The 27,133-nt window shown below is 38.4% G+C and overlaps 1 protein-coding gene across 6 annotated transcripts in view; it reads left to right on the forward strand.

Annotated features, from left to right (window-relative positions):
- ncam1a (neural cell adhesion molecule 1a) overlaps window positions 1–27,133 on the forward strand; it is a 245,292-nt gene that overhangs the window by 141,628 nt on the left and 76,531 nt on the right. For all 6 annotated transcript variants that reach the window (XM_084136094.1, XM_084136096.1, XM_084136098.1 and 3 more), the window contains exons 2-7: window positions 18,947–19,021; window positions 20,040–20,249; window positions 21,172–21,315; window positions 22,269–22,406; window positions 23,618–23,735; window positions 24,591–24,751. In XM_084136094.1, coding sequence (XP_083992220.1) covers window positions 18,947–19,021; window positions 20,040–20,249; window positions 21,172–21,315; window positions 22,269–22,406; window positions 23,618–23,735; window positions 24,591–24,751 — 846 coding nt within the window. The remainder of the gene's footprint in view (window positions 1–18,946; window positions 19,022–20,039; window positions 20,250–21,171; window positions 21,316–22,268; window positions 22,407–23,617; window positions 23,736–24,590; window positions 24,752–27,133) is intronic.

Here is a 27,133-nt window from a genome sequence, read left to right on the forward strand (position 1 = left end):
GACAGATTGGGTTGCTGTTGTTAGCTCCTGACGCTAACCTGAGACAAAAGCCTGCCTTTGCCTCAGGCAGTGGGCTAGGTTGTAGAACAGCTTTCATAACACTGCATTTGCAGATCAGGAGCATTTATCAAAATGTCAATATGCAAAGTGAGGGCCTTTTGCTGTGGCTAATGAATACAGCAGACGTGGGTCTGAGTCTCCGCTTCCCTAGACAGAGCCTAGATCTACAATTAAAGACCCATCGGCCTTGTCTCTTCCTCCATCAATACATGCTTTGACTGGACCTGCACACTCACGAAACACGGTATTTTATGGCCTGTTGCCAGGCAACGGAAGAGAGGAAATGGGCTCCTAGACCTGATAGGTCACTGTTGAAGAGAGGGCCATCCAAAGCAAGGATCTATCTGCTCGATAATGGACCAATCTCTCCATCCCTGATACCTGAGCCAAGAAAGATACATTTTGCACAGCGCACATTATTTCTATATAATTATGGTTTTAGATATTATAATTATGGCTGTAGATTAAACAGTAATTTAGTGTAATTATTTATAAACAAATCAATAATGCAGTAAAATATATTTTTTTAATTATTCTTTATTTGCACATAAAAAAAAAGACAACAACAACAAAACAAAACACCTCGCCAAACCAGAATGAGAGTGGGCAGCACAGAATTAATATCTTTTTAACTATTTAAGTTTCTTTTTTAATATATAATATTTTTTATTTATTCTTTTTTTTTTTTGCAATTTATTTTCTGCAAATGTTGATATATATGTGATTAATTGTAATCTGATTAATTTATTTGCATATTATATAATTCAATGCGATATATATATATATATTTTATTTTATTTTAATTACTAACATCCCTAATTATCATTTTAATTGGTAGGGCCTCTCCCCATATATTCATGTTAAACTCCTTTTTATTATTATTTAAAAACTATTTTCATTTTTATTTACCAATCACTATTTTGAGTTAGAGGCACAAAATGTAAGATTTTTAGATTAAAATATCCAAAAACCGGAGCAATGTTTTATATATATATATATATATATATATATATATATATATATATATATATATTGTTGACTTGTGCACTTACATTATTCCAAATGTTTCCTACAATGTTTAAGTCAGATATTTTAACCAGGACACGGACCGTGTCATTTCATAGCTTGTCAATGACGTCATATCCGTGTTACCCACAATTTCCGGTTTTACTTTCGTAGAAACCATGGAAACACCAAAGATGCTTTAATATATTATGTGTTTATTAGACAGGTGAGCAACTGTTTGGATACAATTATCGACAGAAAACTAATCGTTGTTATATAGCTCAACACATTTAGTCCTATTGTTTGAATCTCTTGTTTTCTTGATTTACCACGAGTACAATGTTTTTACCATGCCTCAGAGACAACACTATTTTGTCAAGTGGCTAACATAGCATAATCAGAGAGAGCTTTCTCCATCATACAATACATTTTAAAATGAATCGCATGTCATTTAGCAACACAAGTCATACAGCTTTTATTAATACGATATTCTAATATCGATATAGATTACTGCAAAGTGCAACAAGTCTCTCATACCAGCCACAGAGCAAATGCACAGAGTAACATTAACATAACTTACCACACACTAAAATGTATTTAGTATGATTGTTTTAACAAAGTAAAACAGCGCTGCGTTACCCCACATACGCAACGAAAAGAGCGGAAACGGCCAACTGCTGCATAAGCATAATAAAAGCTCCGCTGGAATCCCACGGCTCTCGGCCCGCTCTGCCTCATACCACAGTAACGTTAAAAAAACTTTAATACATTAGCTCATCTATGAACATGATTTCTGCCCGAGTCTGTCGGATTCCTTTCCATCTGCTGTGGAGGTGAAGACAACAACTCCCATTATTCCACGCTCATTCTCGGCATCATCTAGCTACGCCTTTGTTTTGAATGAGCGACCTCTAGTGGCAAAAATTACATATTGTGCCTTTAAAAGTAGTGATGGAACAGACAACAAAAAACACTATATCTTGATTTTCCCAAATCAGCTGTGGCTGCATTTTTTTCCCATCAAATCAATATCACCATGATATGAAAGAATATTTACTCAATAATTCAGGGCCTTTCCCAGGGCCTTGATCTATCTTAACTTTACCGTTCTGCTCCTGTGATCAGACACGCCGAGAAAAAGGAGTCAGTTCACATTAAATGAAATAGATGAGGGGAAAAAATGCTTCTGTTAGGCTTAATTGTACCTTTGTACTGTAGCAAAGAGATTGGTCTAAGATCAAGTACTCTCAACTGCAGTTAAAACACATTAGATAGTGTTAGCAGTGCTCAGACAGGTGAGAATTACTGTCAGCAGTGACCTACTCAAACACAAACACATGTAACTTAATAACACGCTTGCTCTATCACACACATATTTTGGCAACAATTAGCATTACTGTTAGAGGGCTAGACCATAAAAAGAATAGTGTCTCTTTATCCATTTATCTCTCTGGGAAATATTGAATTTAGTTATGTCTGAGCATACTGTATGAGGTAAGGTCAGGCTTCTTCTTTTTTACGTTGGTCTGCAGGGTTTTTTTCTTCTTTCTGCATTTGCTGTTGAGATAGGACACACTTGAACCACTTATCTGAATCAGATTAAGCCAATAAAAAATATGGTCTGTGCTTACCTGCGTAAAATGGTGAAAAACTGCCTTGTGCATGCGTTTTTTTGCATGAGCCCTTATCAGTTTAAAATTGATAATGATTAGGCGTGTTTTGTTGCTTAGAAACATGCGGATCTCCACCAGTAAGCAAGAAAACAATGCAGGGTTGCAGTATGTTGTGAATAAGATGCAGTGCAGAATAAGTTCAGTTGCATACTGCAAGGAAAAGTTAACAGGTTCGGTCACTGGGGACGTTACAGCCAAACACATAAATCTTATCAGACAAGTCCATGACCCAAAAAATGCCACCATTGCTGGAGTTGATCAATGCCAGGCTTTATATCTTGCTCTAAAATGGTTTGACTATTCAGAGAGTCTGTGTGTAGTTTCCACTGAAAGGGACTATCTCATGCTAAAAGGGGCAGCTCTTTTTTTGCACTTCATTAGTTAATTAGAATACAGGCACACTGGCTCTATTGTGCTCACCATCCAGAAGGACAGACATAAAGAGAGGAAAAGAGACAGACCCCTGCACTTCTATTCTCATATATGCACCTCCAAGCTTTGAGAATTCAGTGACCGGAAAAACTAAATCATAAAATTCATTACGCTTAGTCATTCTTGGGTATATTGATTTAAATTGGAACATATTCTACGCAAAAACATGAATGCAGAAGCTTCTAGCAAAGCTAACTCAATTTTGTGTGCAAGTTTGACTGCAATTCATGACCCAGCACAAGTACACATTCTCATCTACACCACAAGGGGCGCTGTAGCAGTTATGCACGTAAATATTTGTTTTTACTGTCAATTTGTAATTTTTTGTTATCTACCATTAACTACCATTTACTACCAAATAATGAATTTTGTGTGTGTGTATGTGTGTGTGTGTGTGTGTATGTGTGTATATATATATATATATATATATACACACACAAAATGCATTTGTCAAATTACATAATTTAATGTAACCTTTAGCAAATCTCATTTTTCATACTGTGCATTATGTTGCCTAACTTAACTTCTAGCATTTAAAATGATCGTTTTTAGTTTTTTGCGTTAATTTTTTTATTTGTTTAGACAAAATAGTATTTTAATGAATTTTGGCCATGTATCTATTCAAATCGACAATATAAAACAACATGAAAGTAAATTTCTGTATATATAATTTTATATAAATCTCTGTGTATAAAATTACTTTTATAAACACATTTATATGCCCATCTATTGTCAATTCAAATGGGCCTAAATAACCCATGTGTTTCTTTTTCTTAAAAAAAAAAAAAAAAAAAAAAAAGAGTAAGACTTTGTCATGAGAACTCCCTTAATTGTGTTTTTAGAATTCTACCATAATAAATTTTTCAACAATGATTTAAATCTTTAATGGTGCACATTTTCTAGCTCAGCTGATGCCTCAGGCAGATTGTCAGATAGAGAATGATGTTGTTGAAAGCTGGAGTAACTCTGGCAAACATAATGAAAGCCTTTGAAAATGACCCAAGTGCTCTTCACAGATGAAGCCTCTGACAGACTGCTCTGCATGCATGAATCTGGCTGCCGCTCCGCAGCATGTGTCAGATGTGTGTTTTTTTTTACCCAGAGGCAGCCAGAGGTTCTTTACCTGCGTTTTATCTGTTCTGAACCCTTTCAGGCTCTCTAAACACACCACCTTGCTCAGAGACTCTGTAAACTCTGCCCTGTTAACCCAGCATCAGATCCCAGTTCTGTGCTCTGCCTCATTAGTAACCCATTAGAAGGACACTCTCAGGCCAAGGGATTTATGGGCTATTCTCCGTAAGTGAAATTGCATCCGCGTGCGTCAGCGGTGAGCACAGACATGGTGGTGGAATGTCTGAGTTCGATCCGCACAGCCTGACAAAGGAGAAGGGCATCAGTATTCCAGGTGTCTGCCCACATCAAAGGGAATTCAGCAGAGCAGGGAGCTGTTTGATTAGCCGGCATCGATACAGCTTAGGATTTTAGGCTGCTTAAGACAGCTGACAGCGAAACAGGATTTCTTGTCTCCTTCTTAGTGTTTTACTAGTCTTCTCATGTCTGAGTTTGCAATGGTTTGTGCCTGCTGAAATTTTTACAGATAGGAAGAGTGCTCCTAATAGTGTGGACGCTTACCCTTTAGATCATGAAATAGATTCAACTTTTGTCTTCAGATAGAACCCTATAAATCCCTATTATGGACTAGGAGCGGCATTATCAATTATCAATTAAAATAGCATTGAAATTAATAAATAACTTGATGAATAAATAAAAAAATATATATTTTTTTTATTGTAGTTAAATAGCAATAAAATAAAACATTTTTATGCAATTTTTAGATTGCATTTTTAAAAAGCAATTGTGTTTCTTTAAATTCTTAAAAATTAAAAAGTTCATTGTCTATTCTAATGTGTTTAGCGGTTAGTTCACCCAAAAATGAAAACTCACCGTCATGTCACTCCAAATCCATAATGCCCGGTTCAGACTACACGATTTTGGCACAATTCGTTTGACGTAGGGTGTCGTAGGGATTCGTTCTTTGTTTACCCCTAAACAAAGAACGAAAAAGCGGGTCTCATAGCCCTCAGAGGAAATCAAACTGGAGCAGGTTTACTGGTACCAGACATGGACGCCCCCAGACAGCCATGAGAATGAAACTCAACTAGCATTCTCTTCCACTCGCAGCACCAATCATAAAGAATAAAGCTCAAATGTGTTTTCCCTGGCTCATCATTAAGAGACCTGAGTGGGGTTGAGGACAGAATGGGAGCTAAAAAGTCTTAGGTCTAACGGTTCTCTAACTCCAAGCAGAGACCCTCAGGAGGGTTTGGTATTTTAAAAACAGACATTTCTGTCCAGCCTTTTGTGAGATTCTTAATCTGCTCTGTTGCTCCGTAAGCAAAATGAAGACCAGCAGCCACATAATTGCTTCCACATTTTAATGAATCATTTCTTTTTGTATCATCCTTTGAAAAATAAACTGCTGCCTTATCAGAGTAGTTCTACCAAAATTGTGTTTTTAGATCCAAATCTAAAGCTGGATCATGCTTACAGGACAACGAAATGACTTCATAGCAATCTGTCTAGTTTTGAATGATTGAAAGAATCAGATACGCATTTCCCGATTCCGATTCACAGGCTCTTGGTTGTTTGATGAGACTTTTTTTTTAATGATTCTTTAAAAGCCCCTGCTCAAAAGAGTCATGTGTTCATGAATCAGACATTGCACTCCATGTTGTTGATTAATTAAAAAGAACTGACTCAAAATGAAATGAATGAGACTACACTGGTTGAACAGTATGATTCTGATTTGGTAAAAAGAACCCAAAGCGTCGTTTGTTTTGTGATTCTGACTAGACTGGTTGCTCTGTATGTTTTTGATTTAGTAAAAAAGGCTCAAAGAGCCATTTGTTTGTGAACATCCCTGAAATGCAGGTCGCCATTAATTGGAAAATCAATATTTTTGCACAGCCTTTTTTTTTTTTTGTCTTTCTATTTAAGCATAGTAGCATGCGTATGGGGGTCAGAGTGGGATTGCAGTGTGCTTACAGTTGTTGGCCGGTTTCCATACACCCATGTCTGGTCTGAAAACAGGATGGTAATTAGCCCGAGACAGGCACAGCTGACAGACTGCAGCGTCAGACACCCCAGCACCCTTCAATCCCCCACCACACGGCTTAGTCAGGATTACCGGACATACCATCACTCTGCCCGGTACTCCTCTGTCTTCATCGTGCTGAGGGACATGGAGAGACCACGGTCCACAGCGCAAACAAATTACACGCTCAGCTAAATGGCATGCTGGGTATTTATTTGCAGGAGAGACACTCTCAATGGGGTTTACTAGGAGTTTAGATTGGAGGAACCGTTGAATTCTCAATCCAGACAGAGGATCGTTTTGTTGGTTAAAGTTGTAGTTAGCTTCACAAACTGACGTTATGAGACCAGACATGTGCTGCTGGCTATTGAAGTGGTACTGGAGTTTGGGAATTGGTCTGCATGGGCTGATCTCTGAGGGAGGAGTTTTCTGCCTCAACTGGCTCGATGCGATGAGCTCGCTCAGAACATTGCAATTGTCTTTTCAGCCTTTTCAATCTGACAGGACCATTTTCTAGCTCCTTGGCATCATTCCTTTTCGAATTAAATTTGATTTTAAGTAGCAAAGCCTTGCTAATGCGGACCTACTGTACAAGACGAGCAAGTTTAGGAGGGGATTTATAAGGATGGCTAATCTTCCTCTAGTGCAGCAACAGAGCACCTGTTCTCAGTGACTTTCAACAGTAAGTCAATTAACTATAATTACAACTTGTGGCTCAAGGCCCCACAGTGAGAGGAAAGACATCAGGACGATCTTCAGCCACACACTGAACCCTGAGACATTGTCTTCTTCCCAGCAACCTGCCTCCAACCACCCACCTCATAAACATTATCATCCTCTTCTGTTTAATTAGGACTGCTCCAACTGATATCACACCGCGAGCACACTGCGTCTGGCTTGCTCATTCACAGACAGAAGTGTGCTGTACATGTGATACATTGGAAATGCAAAATACTTCACTATAAACCTGTTGTTTTATTCTTTCTTGAAGCAATAGTTACAATTTAATTTTTAAAATGCTGGCCGATACCGGTAAGCAGTTTATTGCATAAATAAACAAAGATCAAAATCTATATAAATGAAAAATAAAACACACAAAAAAATAGAATCTTTAGCAAATTTTGAAATTAATATGTATATTTTATACAGTACATTATAATATTGTGATGCCAAAATTTAACTTAGCATTTAAAATGATTTCTTTTTTGTTACTTTGTGTTGTTTTAAATTATTTTTAAACAAAAATCTGTAGAATTGTAATATTGGTAATTTATCGGTTTTCGGCTATAACATGAAAAGTGCAAATCAAGTCAAAATATTGTGTTCCACTGAATTATTATGATTTTTTTTTTTACAACATCAGCATGATATATTATTATTATTATTATTATATAACATTTAATAAAAATAATCACATTTTATTCGATAATAACAATGATTGTTGTTATTATTTACTCATGTAAATCATATAAATACTCACATAAATAAATCATTCATTTTATTTATGTAATCTTTCTTTGGGTGAACTGCTGCTTAACTCTTTCCCCGCCAGAATGAAAAAAAAAAAATGCCTGCCAGCGCCAGCATTTTTTAACATTTTCACAAAATTTTCATGGCCTCCAGAATATTTTGTTACATGAATCTCTGAACATACAGTAGATTTATAAAAAATAAAAATAACAGAGCCTCTGCCTTTTTATTCTAGTTTCATGCATTATTTTTGATCAACACTTGAATGTGGGTAAGTTTCATAAAAAAGCAACATTTTGAACAAAAAGCAGTTTTTGTCAAAGTCTACTTCCAGATCAGATTCAGAACTGAATTTAGTCAAAAGAACCCAAAGCGTCATTTGTTTTGTGATTCTGACTAGACTGGTTGCTCTGTATGTTTTTGATTTTGTAAAAAAAAGTACAGGCTCAAAGAGGCATTTGTTTGTGAACATCCCTGAAATGCAGGTCTTGATTAATTGGAAAATCAATATTTTTACACAGCCTTTTTTTAGCCAGATCAGATTTAGAACTGTGATCAAAACATAGATTGTGTCCATCAGCACCCCCAAAGATTCACAGTCCTATACCTCATCTTGGGTTGACATTTTATTTGGTAACGTTAGGCAGTGTTGATTTCTATACTGTTAAATGTTTGAATGATCGCATTATTTTACATGTGCGCTAAAATAATAGATTATTCTATCACTTGTTTCTGCTTCTTCTTCACTTGTGTTTTGGACCAGAGGTTCTGCACTCTTTTAGATAATGCGTAATAGCGACCCCTACCGTATAACAGTGAAAATATGGATTGTCGGAAATTTCCATCAGTGGCTGGGAAAGAGTTAAAAGAAAGATGGAGAAAGTGAGAGAGATTTCCTCAGCCCTGTAATTGATGTGTGATCGCCAGTCAGAGAGCGAGTTCCATCTCCCTGATATTTAGTCACCCATATCTGCATTAAGTACATTATTAGTACACTGCAGGCAATGCTCAGTCTCTGTGTGGAGGGAGGTGCCCCTCAAGTTTCAAGCTGACACTGCAGACCGTGGGGCATCTGCACCATTAAAGGTAATAACATATGTAAATGAAATGAACTTGTTTTTGGCAAGGGATATTCAAGTCATTTGAATTTGTGTTAGTCACACGTCGTGGCAGCCTCTGAGCGAGTGGTCTAATTTATCATCCCGGAGACGTGCCATGCTTTTAAAGAACACATTTCACTTCACAGTTATTATGATGGTGGCATAGGCTACTCGTGTAGTAGTTTGTTTGCCGATGCTAACTTATAATTGCTAACTGACTACTGATGCTACTGTAACAAAAAAGGCCCTGATGAGGGAGATAAATTCCCATTGACACCTGGTGTTTTAATCCATCTCTTTTGTCCACTTTCGAACACTTCTGTTCTGATTTCTTCAAGAGTGCGTAAACGTAGTCGGTGGCGATGGCCTCATGGTCAGTGCGCCGACATGTAGTGTCATTGCGCTCGGGCGGCCCGAGTTCGAGTCCCGGCTCTTGGACCTTTCCCGATCCCGTCCCCCCCCACCTTGTTTCCTGTCAACTCTCTACTGTCCTGTCTCAATAAAAGGCAAAAATCACCAAAAAAAGACAATATACAAAAAAAGAGTGCGTAAATGTAGCCTATGGCCTTTTCCAGATCTTTTGTTCTAAAAGCCAAAATAAGGACAAAATAAGCTTTTTAGGAATGCTAGTTTAAATTAGTTAAATTAGTTTAAATTACATATGAACACACAAGGAGACGGTGTAAAAACATACAGAGAGCAGCAGCTGTTTTTTCTCTTCGGTGAGTGTGTGTTACAAATCAGGAATGGTGAGAGAACATTGTGCTTGGTATGTTTTTCGTCTTCAAACCAAACTTAGGGGGCGTTTACACGAACGGAAAACGGAAAACTTTTCATGCGTTTTGGACGTTCATTCACACAACAACAGCGTTTTGGGGGCCTGAAAACACAAGCATTTGAAAACGGGTTTCAAGTGTTTCGAATACAATAGTGTTATTGTCTCCGTGTCAATGACAAAAATGTAAATTTGTGAAAACTGTGACGCCATGCACATGCATATTTTGTGTTCAGTCTATAGGTGCGTAGTGTTTATTTACAAAGTGACATCGCCAACTACTGGCATGGCATGCATAATATAACATTTTTAATTGTTTTCGCAGATCAGTGTGAATGGGGATTGTTTTGACAATGTTGAAAAAACACAAAGGATTTTTTTTTTCTGCTTTTTGTACATCGTTGTCGTACCCTTAAGCCCTTAGTTCCTCAGCCGACAGAGTTTAAATTGGTTAGCACGCTTCCCATAAAGTTTATGCATTAGGTCAGTAGGCGGAGAGAATGCGCTCTTTTGTGGCTGTTCGAACGTATTCGACGCATTCGTTTACACCAAGAAATCAATCCATTCAAATGCGTTTTCGACTACCTCTGGAAGTGGAAACTGGACAAGCTCAAAACGTTTTAGGCTCTGTTTACACCTGTATTTAGAATCGTCCACTTGTGATTGGATTGACGAAAACACTTCTAACACTTCTTACACTACTAATAATAGGTGTAAACTGTCAAGATGATAATCCACAACATGACCATTGCTGATGGCAGCTGATGTTTTTAGCAGGAAGTTACTGACAGTTAAAATTGGCTTCAGCTAGTTAGCTAGTTTTAGCTGGTTAAACTATTCGGCCAGCTGGTCTCCCAGTCTGACCAGCTGATAAGTGCCTAAAACTCCTTTACAACCATTAAAACAGACCAGCCTAAACAACTTTGAGAAACCAGCTAAGCACTTTAAGGGCCCTATTTTAACGGTCTGAAACGCAAGTAACTTTGTGGGCGGGTCTTGGGCACTGTTGCTATTATACCGGCGGGATAAATGACTCTTGCGCCCGACGCAAATCTAAAATGGGTTGGTCTGAAGTAGCTTCATTATTCATAGGTGTGGTTTGGGCGTAACATGAAATAAACCAATCAGAGCGTCATCTCACATTCCCTTTAAGAGCAGGCGCGCTTGTTCTATAGCGGATTCCTATTATAACGGCGGATTTGCCAGGCGCGCGCCAGGAGCAGTTCACAGCCGAGGAGACCGACGTTCTCGTCAGGGCCGTAAAACATCTATCTATCGTAATAATGTATGATTTGCAAAAATGAAAACTGCTGATTCTGTGTAGATGAGAGAATCAAAGTGTATGCGCGTTGTGCACACGCTACATTGATTATGGCCAAGCATGCGCCCTTAAAATAGCATATGAATAACATGCGCAACGCGCCACTGACTTTAAACTAGGTTTTTTCGGTCAGTGGCGGAATTGTTTTCTAAACCTGCAAAATAGCATGAGGGAACGTTTGCGCCGGAACACGCCTCCTCTTTGCGCTGAACCACCCCCGGGAGCGCAAGTGTATTTCTTAGTTAAAATAGGAATGATACATGTGTCGGTGTACAAAGTCAATTGCGCTGGGTGCAAGATAGGGCCCTCAGTAGTTTTAAGAGGTTTAGGGGTTAGCTTTCCGACAGGAATATACAACATTTTTTCTTTAAAGCAATAGTTCTCAAACAGGGGACCTCAGAAAACTTCCAAGGGAGCCTCAAAGAGGACTTAAAATAATTTGAAGTAATAACAATGGGACACCATTAATTCAAAAATATTGAGAACCACTGCTCTAAAGCCAAATGTCATCATTCCCACAATCACAAGCATGTAATTCCTTGTAAGTGTCCTGCCTGTTTATCTGTGTAAAGCTTAAAGGTATCAAAGTCAATCTTCAAGTGAGAGCAGCAGGTCAATAGCAGGGGGCCTTATTTTGCTTCGTGGTTCTTGAAACGGACACTTTGCTCTTGTTCTGCAGTCATGCACTTTGGTTGCTGCTTTGCCGCATACCATCACCTCTGGGAGAGCATTTACACATACTTCTGAGCCGAAGGTCGAAAATACAACTTATTTTCTAGATCACAGCTGTTTTATTTATGCTGCCCTCTGGTGTAATAGCTTTCTGATCCTGGGATAAACACAGAATATCTCCTCGAGAGAAGACATTTGATATGTAGCCCTCTTAGACATAAATGAAGCATTTTTTGGTGTGGATTATATATGTCACTTCCTTTGTCAACATGTATAGGCTCATACTTATGTTGGCTTTACGCTGTCTGCTTGTGTTTGTGTGTATGCCTATAATCCTATTAGCTTTATGGATTTTGGCATTACATATAAGCTTTCTCATCAACACTTGTTGAACTTATCAAAGTAAAGCATAACATCACAAATAATTAGTTTCATGTGAGAGGCTTTGTTTATTCAATTGTCTGTCTCACACGTCTCTTTAATCAGCGTTAATGGACATCTGTTGGTTCTCCATAGTGTGGACCTGGAGTGTAATTTCTGTCAACAGTCTCCTTTACGTTCGGGGCTTCTGTTTTGATTCAGGGCTTAATTATTCAGAGATAGTTTGGATGGTGCAAATGTAAGTTGTGGGCGTTTGTAATTGTTTTTGAATGTTGTTGTTGTTCATTGTTTTTGCTCTTAGTAAGTTAGCGCAAGGAAGCCAATGTTTTGCAAAACTGTGAGGGACGGAACTGCCCTAAATATGAGAAAAGTGGGAGGTTACTGCTAGTCACTTAAATCTTGCATTTTTTCGGATCACAGAGTGTTAAAATAGAACCTCACAGCTATTCTCCCATCTGTTCTTACAATATGGTGCAGTGTAACCTTGAGAAAATCGCAAAACAGTTGGCTATGCCTCTTTTCCCTAAGCTATTACTTTTTGTAATTGCCTTCAAGTCAGACTGCTTTAAAATATAAATAAAGTACAAGCTTTTAAGTTAATAGGAGGTTTCACAATCTTTTTTTTTTTTTTTTTTTAGTGTGACACAGTATAACGACTACAGAGTCATTACCACAGCTTGTTAGTCTTTTTTTTCTTGTCTAAAGACAAAGTTAATGCTGCATCCTCTGCACATCATGCATGCATAGACTGAGACAAATACTGGAACTGAAATAGTCGGCGCAATCGGACCGGATGATTAGAGTGGTAATGAGGCCATCCAATAACTTGCTCTCACCCTGAACACCCTCTGTGTTGGCATCAACTGGAAGAGTTCCACCTAGAGGGTATCCCAGGCCCTCCAGTTTCCATAGTAACTTGTGAAAGGGCCCCACATTGTGGTGCATGAAGTTTTCAGAGTTCAAAGTTGACATGCCACCCTAGAGATACTGGTTTCCTTCAATGACTGGTTGGGTAAGAAGTGAAAGCAGCTGTTCTCCATGGAGTTTCTCTGTTTCATTTACTGCCAACCTCAAGTTAACCACACAAGCTTCACTGTATTAGAAGGAATACATGCTCATAAATGTAGTTCATCACAGAAATCCTCAGACATGGATGAGCACAGGAAGGAACAGATTGTGAAAGATATGCATATAGTATAATATTATATAATGTATTACCGTTTATAATGTTTGGAGTCAGAACGATTTTTTTTAAAGAAATTAATTATTTTATCCAGCAAAGAAACAAATGTTAAAATAGTGTCAAAAAAATAATAAATGCTGTTCTTTTCTTCAAAGAATACTTTCTAATATTAATCAGCACAACTGTTTTCAACATTGATAATACGAAATGTTTCTTAAGCACAAAGTCAGCATATAGAAAGATTTCTGAAAGATCATGTGACACCAAAGACTGGAGTAATGATTCTGAAAAGTTATCTTTTCATTACAGGAATAAATTAAATTTTAAAATATATTAAAATAGGAAACAGTTATATTATATAATTGAATGATTAATATGATTATATAATTTATTGCAAAAAATAAAAACTCATATACATATCTGTCATTTGAACAATTTATAATTCAGTAAGTGCTCTGGCTGATTCAGCGAGTTCATTCAGTGAAATATTTGACAGACCAGATCTGAGTCAAAGCAGTCATGCTTGAGTTGTTCGTCATTTTGAATGATTCATTAAAAGAGTCATTAGTTTATGACTGGACTGGACTAGAGTCACATTCTGTTCCAGGTGGCATCTTATGTGATGAAATGGTTCATTTTGATTATGTAGCTGTCATATTGAGCTGTGTGTTTAACTAAACGTAAACTATGGGATGTGTAGAGGCTAAAACAGACACTTAACAGGTTCACGAAGATTACCAAATCATTAATCACTGACAACCTGAGAACAAACCTGAATGGAGAAGTAGATTCATATTCAGAATCTCAGATGCACCTCACATAGAGGCATGTCATATAAAAGTCATGTCTTGAAACGTGTTTTAGGTTGAACTCAGCAACTCCATGCTTTGTACCAGGTGTATGTGTGTGAATGTGTTTGAGTTAGCCTTAATTCTGCTGAGAAGGAATGATATCGTACATATCGGAGTTTGCCCATGCTCCTTCATCTTCCCTTCATAGCTCGCTTGACGTGGAATTTCAAAGCACCTTATACAGAATGGTAAAAATAAACTTACTGTCAGGAAAGTTTGTCTGTGGGAGAATCTCTTTAATCTGGCCCACAGAAATTTAAGCTCTCCCTGAGTTGACACCCAACGTCAGGCACACGTCAACGTGCGGGCAGCTCATCTCCTCCAAGTCTTCGTGAAGCCTCTGTGATTAATAGTCGTGTGTTTTGCCAACATCAGTGTCTCTGCCTCCGTTACACAAGAATTAATACAGCATGTTTGCTGGCATGTTTCGCCAGAGTACGGAGATGAATTGCTGCAGCTGTGTATTTGCATGAATATAGTGATTTAATGTAGAGGATGTAGCTTTGTGTCAGACACAAACACATGGATTGGTAACACATCAATGAACTTGGAAAAATGCAGAGCTGTTTTCATTAGCCGTCAAAGACTAATACATTTCATAGAAAACTTGACATCTAATAAATGCGGGATTTTACTAGCAGAAACATGTGATCGTAAGTCAAGGGAAAATAGGAGTGGATGTAGATATACAAAGTAATATATATTCCTCATTTGAAAGATAGCATTGTAAGAGAGCTATAACCCACATTCAAGATGTTACGTTTGATATGTTCAGGCTTTTTGGGGGTACAGTTTGAAAAATAAAGCTCTTTCTTGCTTCTTATTGCTTTATAATGTTGCTCTTTATTTGACTCAGAAAGGTCTATAGTACATGTAGAAAGCTATTTGTTAGCATTCCCATTCATCTCAATGGCAGTAGCTTGACAGCTTGGTTGGCCAGAGCTAAATACTGACAGTTTAGCAATATTAACTCACTCTCCTCATGTGGTGGCTAGTTCGTTTTCATTTGTATTGTTAATATGCTATATTCTATGAGATGAGATGATATGCTGATTTGCTAAGTAAGTTATCCATGAAGATTAAGAGTGAAAGTGCACGGAGCATGCTAGAGGATCGTGCTGGCAACACAGCGAGTTACCACCTATAAGGCTGAGCTGTTTCAGATTTATTTTGTAATTAGGCTTATCGATTTGCCGTCCTATTGTGTTTTATGTGTTCATTTGCCTTCCTTTTGCTCCCAACAAGGACACAGCACAGCATTTTTGCTGTATTGACACTCGCTACACAAGGAGTCCAAACATTTGGCTTCATTCAGTATACAGCCTCAAGACTGCATTACCAAGTCAAATAAGTTCAAATAACAATATCATCACTGTACCGGATTTCTCATGGTCTGCGTTTATTTATTTTGTTGAGTTGTTCAAGGCGCTCTAGTGTTTTTGAGTGGAAATTGGACTATTTCTTAAGCGGAAATGCTTTCAGTGAACAAACAACTTAAGTCAAAGGAAAATATGTTGGCCTTTTCCCTCCTGCACAATTTTTTTTTTTTTTCTGCTTTTATACTTTTTACACAATACATGGATAAGGTATTGGATTACAGTGTTTTACTCAGATTAAGTATACAGAGACTTTTCAATATCAAGGACCAACTAATAAAGCTGGGGTACTGCATGCAAGCACTTAATACTTGATTTCATTTTGGAGATATTTTTCCTTTTACAATATGTGCTGAAAGTGTAAGCGTGCTGTCTGGAAATTCATTTTGAGCAAACAAGACAGAACCACTGTTTCCTCCCACAGTATTTTAATGTCAGCGAATATCTCTAGGTGCATTTCATATACAGACACAAACAAATAGGGATGGTCTTTGCTTGACTGCAGATACTAGAGCAAATATTCACACAACCACACATGACACTTTCTATCTTGGAGCATGATGATGAAATACTGGTCTGTAGGTCTGTGTTCACGGTTGTCGAGGTTGGCAGATGTTTGCATTGTCCTTGTTCTACTACTGAAATACCCTCATTTCATTTAAAGCCTGACATATTAAATATAAATGTAATACACATATACACTTCAAATGTTTAGAGCCAGTTTTTAAATGTTTTTGAAAGATGCTCACCAAGGCTGCATTTTTTTTATCAAAATACAGTAAAATGGTAATATTGCAAAATATACTTACTTTGATTAATTTAAAGTAATGTTTTCTAATGCTACATTTGTACTTTATTCCTGTGACGGCAAAGTTGAATTTTCAGTCTTCGGTGTCAGATGATCCTTCAGAAATCATTCTGATATGCTGACTTTGTGCTCAAGAAACATGTTGAAAACATTTGCAGTTGTGCTGCCTTATGCTTTTATAAACATACATTCTCTTGCTTCATTGTATTTAGGATTTTTGAAGCATTTCTATTGATTAAAAAACGTACTTGTGAAGAGTTTCAATGTCAATAAAGGTTGTGTATATACAATGTTCTTGCTATAATTACATTTACTTAATTTTATTTATTGTACTTATTATTCATAAGAATGTATTATTTATATTTATTAGTAGTCATATTCATATTAAATTATGAATAATAAGTAAAATAATGTAATTATAGAACATTGCTGTTGATAGTGTAGGCTGCAGATTAAAAAAAATCACCCACTCTAAATGTATCTTAGTTAATTAAGTCGTATTGCTCAATGTAAATTCAAAAGTCTTCCTGGACTTTTAGCAGGGTAGAAGAATCAGATGTAGAGCACTTTGGGTAAAATCTGATTTATTAAATGCAACATTTTTCTAATTACCCATGATTGCAGTGTGTATAAGCGTGCTCTGTGTTGCAGAATGGCAATGTTCAGATCGATCTCATGTGGTTTAGTTCTTGGTCAATTCCTCTCATGTTGTAAACATCAGGAAACAAAACATTCTTCTAATTTCTTGATAGAGTATAGTGTTTATGATTGACAAGCTCAATGGCGCCGCATGCCTGCAGTGATTCTTCTGACAAGAAACAATCAGATGTTGTTTGTCAGCAGGTACAGTTTCACTTTAGATGAGTGAGCGGTTTGCCTTCATCTCTTTTTCTTGCGACGTGATGGCATCTATCGCTCGTGGAGCTAACGGCTGCTTGCTGTCTAGGCTCATCTCATTCACCGCTGTAGAAACAGGAAGATGAAATGTATCAGCCTCATATCGGGAAACTAATATGCCATAATTTACCGCATTACGGACCCCAACTGCACACGAAAAAGAAATGTCCAGGGAGCTCCATCAAGTGCTTTCCATTAAACTGGAAAATTGAAGCTTAAGGTACCATTATGAAATATCAGTGTAGTTCAGAACCCCCAGGTAATTGTGGATGGAAAACGCATTTGCGAGAGACCTATTATATAATTCATTGTATTTCTGATAGTCCATAGCCCTAGCCCTATTTAGTCCAAGCATTAGCCTGCTTAACACTGAGGTTTTTCAAGAAGCGCTTGTGACAGTTCTTGGGGTTACCATGGCTACGGTTTATTGCACATTGCTCTTGTATGCCAACACCCCGTGCACCCATTTCTGTACCGTGGTAAATACTCCTCTCCGCCTGCCACATTAACAGAGCTGGAAAAGAGCCAGCGCTATTGACGTGTTGTTATCTTCAGGTCCAAAAATGCACGGCCCTGTGCTCCTCGTACACCCACTGACAACATCCTTCCCAGGAGTGCGTTTTAATTGGTTGGCAGGCCCAGTCACTGGGGATGTACAGCATATGCTTCTGCTTTTAGCTTCAAGACAGAAACTGTGATTTTATGTAAACTACCTTAGTAATTAGATAACAAAGAAAAGCTTTCTGCTGAAATACTTCGGTTAGGATGTGTAGGAGGAACATGTACAAGTGTGTATGGGTATAATTTAAGAATGGGTCATGATGAATGATCACCAATTACACTAGGTTTCATAGACCAAATATCAAGGGATTTTAATTGATAGTTAATATACACTACCATTCAATAGTTTGAGGCCAGTAAGATTTCATGGTCACACTTTAGTTTAGGGTCCAATTCTCACTATTAACTAACTATTCTACGACCTTTGCCTCAATAAACTCCTAATTAATGCTTATTAATAGTTAGTAAGGTAGTTGTTACGTTTAGATATTGGGTAGGATTAGGTATGTACAATAAGGTCATGCAGAATAAGGCATTTATATGTGCTTTATAAGTTATAAGCTAATATCCTAGTAATATGCATGTTAATAAGCAACTAGTAAATGGTGAGAATTGGACCCTAAACTAAAGTGTTACCAATTTTATCATTATAGTTATTATTATTATTTGAAAGAAATGAATACGTCTATTCAGCAAGGACACGTTACATTTCTATTTCAAATAAATGCTGTTGAACTTTCTATTCATCAAGGAATCCTAAAACAACATGTAATTTTCCACAAAAATATTGAGAAGCCCAATTGTTTTCAAAATTGGTAATAATGTAAAAAATTGTTAATATGTTTCTGGAGCACCAAATCAGCATATTAGAATGATTTCTTATGGATCATGTGACACTGAAGACTGAAGTAAAGGCTGCTAAAATGTATTTTTTATTTTTTTTTATTTTTTTAAATTACTGTTTTGCAGTATTATTGATCAAATAAATGCAGCTTTGGAGCCCATAAGAGACTTCTTTCAAAAACATAGAAATCATACCCAAACTTTTGAATTGTTGTGTACATTTTTCAAGTTCTGCTTTCAAACTTCTGCTCAAAAATGCATTATACATTTATTGATGTTGTACATCTGATGCAATGATAACAAAGCATTTTTGATTAATAATTCAGGCAACCGACTAACTAGTTGATTTTAAAAATCCATAGTTTTGCACATCCCTTGTGTGATTGGTGTATAGTATGTGGGTTATTTCTGAAATATGTATTCTCTGTCTCTCTGCCTCCCCAGCTGCTTTGCAAGTGGATATCACTCCGGCCCAGGGAGAGATCAGCGTGGGAGAGTCCAAATTCTTTTTGTGTGAAGGTAGGAGGATGACCCTCCTGTGATGAAACATATCGGGGGTCACATCACATTTAACCTTCATGAAGTGCTTTTGATTTCAAACCTGCCTTCACTGCTTTGTTCAGTGCATTTAAACAAGCCCTTTAGTTCTGATTGGTGCCTGGGCAAGGTTGACTAAAGCTTTGATGTGCTTATTTACAGCAGATACATTCATTGACCTGTCTGCCTTTTGCAGTGAATCAATTCGTGAATTTTAGTCCTTGATTTGCGGTACAGAGCGAAATGTAATGTTAAGGAATGATGGTAGATGAAAAGCTAAAACAACTTCTATTATAAATGAGGAACACCTGAAATATTCAGAGGGCGAAAAAAAGCAAATGTGACTTATTTACAGCTATATTATTTTTGGTTGTATTATTTATGTGTTTTCATAAGATTTGTTAAATATTTCACTGCACATTAACCATCTAGAGTGTGTCCTTCAGTAGCACTGGATGATATATCAAACATTGTGAATATATTATAAATATTTTTGTTGCAGATATAAAATTAATTTAATTTTTATTTCTAAAGAGCATGATTCATGATTGGGGAGTTTTGAATGAGTGATTCAAACTGTCTGTCAATGAATAGATTCAAAATGAGTGATTCAACGCTAACTGTCTGATTTATTCATATATTCAAATGTTAAATTCATTGTAAAATCATGTTAAATATATGACATTTTAAAATATTCAGTGTAACAGATATATGAACATGTTGTAGAGTAAGTAGGTACATTTGTTTTGAGAAAGTGTTTTGTTAATGATTAAATATCATTCTAAAACATATGATACATGCAAAATATGGAAATGTAATATAATAATGTGATTTTAGCTATATTGTCCGACTCTGTTCTTGAGTCAAATGATCTGTTTTGTGGAGGATGGATTTTGCACTAATGCCACACAGATTAAGATTAATTGAGTAGACACTCACAGCTGATGAGCTGACGGTCGGTCACAGTGTCTTCTCTCTATCTGTCTGTCTCTGGTTTCAGTTGTTGGAGATGCTAAGGAAATAGACTGGTTTGCACCCAATGGGGAGAAGCTTGTGCCAGGGAGACTAGACATCAGCGTCAGCAAAAGTGACGAGTCCTCGTCGACACTCACAATCTACAATGCTAACATCGACCATGCAGGCATGTACAAGTGTGTGGCCAAAAGCGGGGACAAGGAGTCTCAGGGCACTGTCATCGTAAAAATTTTCCGTAAGTAAAATGTTTGTGTTTTCATTTCAAGAGGTCACATGGAATCGTGAGAGATAAGGAATCAAATAGTACCGGACTCATCAGCACCCCCCCAAAGACAATAAATCTTCTGACATTTACAACAATATTTAATAATGAAACAACAGTACACCAATAATGAAAGCATAAAGTTGCTACACGTCAATTTCACATCAACCACGCATGTGGTATAAAGACGATCAAAACTGAGGATTGTTATTTGCTTTTGCTTGGAAGGGTCTTGACTGATGCTGAAATATGTTTTATATGTCTTCATCATTATTTCAAGCCCAAAATGTTTGAAGCTTCATTAAAATGAGTTAATCCTTCTGTAGCTACTGTGTTTTCGTCTATATTCTGTTTTTGGCAAATTATCTAATTTAATTACTATAATAAAATGTATATAAATATAATTGTTTAATTATTAAAAATTACATTTAATTATTAAAAATTTATGTTACAAAATATATAAACGTATTTATAAATATATCTTGTTAAATGAAATATTCTATAAATGTTATTTATTGTAAATATTGTTTTTATTTAATTATTGAAGTAAAAAAAAAAAAACTTATTTCATGGATATTTTACCTTTCTTTGCAATGCTAAAAATGTTTGTCATATTATTTTGTCTAGTTTTCCATTAAAATTTGTAAACATACTTAAAATAATATATTTCTGAGAATTTATCTTTATTAATTAAGTTTCTTTTTAAAACCAGGAATAAACCTTAAAACTAGGTATGCACATTTTCTTCCTGAAAACAATCTTTATATCTTATGGATCTTTTCTTTTCAAGCTTTTACTAGAAAACAAGACAAAAATAGTGATTAAGAAAAGGATTTTTGTAATAGTGGCTTCAAGGATGATCTATGAAGTGAAGAATTTCAAATGTCTTTTTCAGAGAAACTCACTTTCCAAAACGCACCATCGCCTCAAGAGTTCAACGAGGGGGATGATGCTGACATCATCTGTGACGTCATCAGCTCTCCACCCCCATCTATCATCTGGAAGTATAAAAAGACAAGAATCCAGCCTGAGACTGATGGTAAGATGTACAGTACCATAAGCAGATCTCTTTCAATCTCTCTCTTTCATTCCCCTTATGTCACCCTAATATTTCTCTATCTTCATGTATCTGACGTTTTTAAGGATCTCCCATCCTAACTTTCATATTTCCTGTCAAAAAACAGTGTGAGCTCTCTTAGCACTGTGACAATACAGCGATAATGAATTTTTACTGAGAGAACTCAGGTACTCAAAGTTTGATGCTGTTTTCATCTGCACTGTTTTGTTTGTCGAGTCAAGCCTCATTTGGATGAAACTATTTTAACCTCTGAGGGCTCCTCCCTCAGAGACCGCTGGAAGAAACGGTGACCGCAGTTCTCTGCTGTGAGACGTGAACTCACAGGCCTCTTTTCACTTTTCACTGCAAAACCACTAATTGTAGCGTTGAAAACCAGACTGCTCTATGTAAATAACACATTTTCCACATTTCTCTCGTTAACCTCTTCTGTGCTCTTCTTTTGTTTTACTGATGTTCCTTGTAGTTCGGATGAAGTATAACACAAAACACTCTATCTATGTAACACACTACTCTTACTATTACTGCAGTATAATATTTAAAACCAAAAAAGTGGGCATTGTCCACAGTATACTGTGTAGTGTGCACTAAATAGTAAGCAAGCATTCAATTTACAACATATTTATGCTAGAAAGCTGTGTTTTTCATCGTTTTTAATATATCAGTACTTTTTAGTCTCCACGGAGTTGAAATATTATATGCACCTTTACTTTGGGTCTTGAATACAGATAGCACTGCAGAAAAGCCCATAAAGATGATTTTATGTGGGAGAAGATGTGCAGCGAGTCATTTTGCTGCCCAGCATGTAATGAGAGGCTCGTTAACATGGTCTCCTTATCTTACTCAAGAGTAATTACAGTCTCATTTTGCTTCCTCTCTCACTTTTTCTTCTCTCTGTTTCCATCTCACACCTACAGTCCGTTTCAAGGTCTTAAACAACAACCACCTCCAGATCCGCGGCATCAAAAAGACAGATGAGGGTGACTACACCTGCGAGGGCCGCATCATGGCCCGAGGAGAAATCGACCTTAGGGTCATTAAGGTCATTGTCAATGGTGAGGACTCAATCTCAGAGCCACCTGCTCTTTTACCTCACATGGACACGGGAGCAGAGAGTCTATACACATTTACACCAATTGGACGGTTCTGCTTTGGCAGTTGCATTTGAAAGCAGTACATATTAAATTAACTAATTAAGTGAAAAATGCATGCCTAAAAAAAAGAAGAAAACAACACAACATTTTTAAAAATAAACTTAATTCAATATTTTTCCATTGATTATAATCTTATTTTGCTTAAGTACATTTATTTTATACGATTTTTAGATATTTTTTTTCTAGAAAGCAATACATAAATGCTGATTTAAAAAAAAAAATGCAGCGTGTAATGGATCATGTCCTTCCAAAAAGAAAAATCTGTAATTGTATCTCCTTCAAGTTGTGCTGAGCCCATATGCTGTTGTTTTGTCTCGGGAACATACATACATGAAGAATGTTTCAGAAATCTTTAAAGGATCTCCATAATAGCAGTACTAGGGAAAAAAAGCTCCAAAATTGACAAAAAGCTACTATTAATGTAGTCTAAATGCACTGTATTCCAAGAGTTCTGAAGCCAACCGATCACTTTATGTGACATACTGAAATTTTACTTTATTTAGTGATGACTTGCTTCAGAAAACGTTATCATTTGTTTCATTCGCGAAATAAACCCAGAGACGACTGAAATCAATGTTTAGGAAGCCCACGTCCGTTTTCTTTTTTGCGCAAAAGTATAACGAAGTGTCAATAAAATCATTAATTTCAGTATTTATCATGTTATAAATGAAAATGTAAGTACTGCATCTCAAAACCATTGGTATAATCTATCATTTACAGCAAGAAACTCACATGGACTATTTTTGTCATTTTTATGGCTATGACTACTTTGACGCTCGTTAACTCCTAATTCGATTCTGCGACTTTAGCCGGGATTTCACAGGCGGGGTCACATATATTTATAGTTTATGTACAGTTTATAAAAGCAGAGTACTCTTTTATCCAAAGCAACCAAAGAAACAGAGCAATTCGTCAAGGAGCCAACAATATTCATACTATACAATGCCAGGTTTATTTGGATTATTGGATTTATTTTGGATGGAGCTCCACATTAAAGGGAAATTAGCTCCACCAGAAAAAAAGAAGCATGTTTTTGTCAATTTTAGGTAATCTATATCTTTAAAGTCAGTATTTACCAGAATGTTCTTTTCACCTTTCTCGTTTTCTCCCAGTTCTGCCAAGTATCAGGACCCGCTACACTGAGCTTAATGCCACTGCAGACATCAACCAGGCTGTGACGTTGGCCTGTTATGCAGATGGCTACCCAGAACCCACTGTCACGTGGGCACGGTACGTGTCATTTCTCACCCACTCCATTTTAGCAGCCCCTTTATCTGTCTGTGCCAAAACAGCACCGAAAAAGTTCAGCCAAATCTCTGTATTGAAAGCTAAGCTTTTCCCTGAATCCAGGGTGGGAGAGGGATCAGAGTTATTGGAGCTTGTAAACTAAAAGTGCTGTGAATGGCAGAGGCACCATTTCATCCTTTCAGCTGCCGTTAGCCGTGGCAGCTAAGGCAGCTGGCAGCTTTCAGTATGTCTTAACTCAAAACTCCAGTGACTTCTTTAACCAAGTCGTGACTGGTGCGGGAATGAGAGGACAAGATTGCATCAGGTCTGAGCTTCGCCTCGGAAGAAGGAGGGATAAGAGCGCTCACCACAACCTCATATATTTCAACTCCTTCACTGACAGTGCTGTCATTCGGGGGCCATTTGAAAATGTCGCTCAATTGCTGCTGTTACAAGCAAAAAGAACAGGTATTTGGATCCAAACTTTGCATGACTGATTTAGTGTCACAGGGAAACATCGCATACAGCATTCTTCCAAATAAAAAAGCCCATCAGACATTATTTACAGCTTTTATATTGGCTCCGAGACAGGGACGTGTCAAGAAACAGAAGATGACAAAGCAGATCTGCTTATATTTTCCTAGCTTCTTCCTAGACTATCAGCATCATGAGAAGCTGTGCACTGCAGGATGAAGAATCAATTTCATGGGCAAGCACACTTTCTCTCTGTATTTTCTGGTGTATGTGGAGATGCGGCATCATGTATTCATGACTTTGAGCAAGTAACAGCTCGAAGGCCAAACAGTAAACCTATCCTCTCTTTCTTTCTGTCTCTCACTCTCTCTCTCTGTCCTGCAGAGGTAATATCGTGCTGGAATCTAATGAGAAGTACAGTCTGAATGAAGATGGGTCAGAGTTGACCATCAAAGACGTCAATAAGCTTGATGAAGGAGATTACCAGTGCATCGCTAGAAACAAGGCTGGAGAGAAGAGTGATGAAGTCACACTCAGTGTGTTTGGTAAGTGAAAGAATTCTGCTATTACCGTTGGAGCTGAACTGAAAACAAGTGTTTACATACAAGTTACCAGGAAAATGTTCTCTTCATTAGGACTGTACAATAAATCAATTTAAAATCAAAATCGTGTTATGGCCTTGTGCGTTTATTGAGCCGTGAAATGTTGCAATATTATTAAATGAATATCTAAACACTGTATGCACTGCGTGTTTAAAATTTGTGTCATCTATAATGTTGTCTACACTATGCATGCATAGGGCTCACGGTGTAGAGTTTTCAGCATCACAGAGCAACTATACAAGTTACTATGTTAATCAAATGTAATGAAATGACAGGCATTTTGTAGCATTTCATCAGAGAATAAGCAGCATATTAAAAACTATTGTAAACTTCACACTGAAAAGTCTTCCTTCAGTTCCCTATCAGTCGCTCACGTTCAACGTTACGTCGATGTGACGACGTAATTGGGATCACTTCAGGGAGCCCTATCATCTTCTACAGAACGAGCCAATGAACGTTTGCGTGCGTGAATCGCGCCACGTGCCCCGTCCCACAACGCAGGTATAAACAGGAAGTGGGCGTACACACTCATTGTCTTTCACTTCAGAGCCGAGCTTCCTGTTCATCTCTGAATCTGCAGACTGCTGTTGTTCATTGAAAACTCTACAGACAGTGTTGGTGTGACAGCTCAAGCAGCGAGTGGCCGCTAACATTTCTTTGTTCAAACAACTGCAGTTTTTACTGTAAGAGAGCTTGTGTCGTTTCAGTGGGCGTTTACCATCAGTGTACACAGTACACAGCGGCCATTCCCTGGGTGCCTCAGCAATGTGAGAGTTCACAAAGAGCATTTTTTCTTTCACAAAAAGTGTGCGTTTCGGGATGCGGTCGTTCCCTGGCACCAGCAGACGGCCACAATAGCTGCCTCTCGTGTTTGGGCATTCAGCATGCTGAGGCAACCTTTGTGAATAGTTCCTGTTCCCATTGTGGGAATATGACTTTGGCAGCGTTGAGATCGAGACTCGCTTACCTCAAGGGAGGTACAGTCCCCTCGCCTATGCCCCGATCTAGTGCCTATTCTGGACCTCAGAATAGGCCTACTTCGGCGCTTAGCCAGGGTGATCTGAGGATTACTGTGAGGGCTTCCCCGCCGAGGCAATCTCTGTGGGTCCCTCACGCCTCACAAACGCTGCCGCCGTTGGAGCCTCTAAAGAAGCGTGCTGGTCCTTCTCATGGACGACCTTTGGAGCTCCACCTGACGACCAGATGTCGGAGGGGGAGCTTCAGTCCTCTGGAGATGAGGATTCAGCTGCATTACCCCCTTCGGGGAGTGTAGCGTTGCCCGAGTCCGATCCAGAATGGGCGGCTATGCGTATCGGACTTGCGTGGAACCCTCCGGCACTGTGTAGTGCCAGAAGCCGTCCTAGTGGCTCCTCCCTCCCCACCACCCTCGAAAGTGAAGCAGCTAAGGGGTGTGTGGATGTCCCGCCGGTGGAGCGTGCCGTTGCGATGCAACTGTGTCCAGCGTCCGCTTCCTCCTGGCGGGGTAATCCACACCTCCCGTCCAAGGCTTGTACGTTTTCGTCCGGTCATATGGTGAAGGCTTACAGAGCCTGTGGACAGACTGCTTCCGCCCTCCATGCCATGGCATTCCTCCGGGAGCTCTGTGCGGCAACTGGCCTCGCCCTCTGCACACGTTCCGTCGGTCAGGCAATGTACACCTTGACGGTCCAGGAACGCCACTTTTGGCTCAACCTGGTGGATATGAGGGACACCGATAAATATCGGTTCCTGGATGCCCCTCTTTCCCAAGTTGGGTTATTTGGCAATGCGGTCGCGAAACAGACGGAGGCCATCCGGCACATCCTGCCACAGCGGACCGCTGCTGCCTCCACCCGTCCGCCGGCCGCAGACCCTCCGTCTGCTCATCGCCGAGGTCGACCTCCTGCGGCGTCCTCCGCTCCCGCTAAGCCAGCGCAGCAGCCATCACCCAGGCCTCAGCATGGAGCAAGCCGCAGGAAGTCGTCCCCGCCCATCCAGGCCGCTGCCAAACCAGGAGGCCCCTTTACAGGCTGCTGTTCAAGATGCTTATGCAAAACCCATTTTAAAGGGCATCCGTCCCCAAGACTGGTTTGCAGCTTTCATGTCTCGATTCTCCCACGACACATACCGTTTCTTCGCTTTGCGTTCGAGAGACGGGCATATCAGTATAAAGTCTTACCCTTCGGGCTGGCCCTGTCACCCCGTGTCTTCATGAAAGTTGCGGAGGTGGCCATTGCTCCCATGTGCGAGCGTGGTGTTCGCATTCTCAACTACCTCGACGACTGGTTCATCCTGGCCCTGTCGAGAGAGCAGTTGTGCGAACACAGCGACATAGTGCTCAGTCAC

The sequence above is a fragment of the Abramis brama genome (genome assembly GCF_963993115.1).
Source record: "Abramis brama genome assembly, chromosome: 15".
Lineage (NCBI taxonomy): Eukaryota > Metazoa > Chordata > Actinopteri > Cypriniformes > Leuciscidae > Abramis > Abramis brama.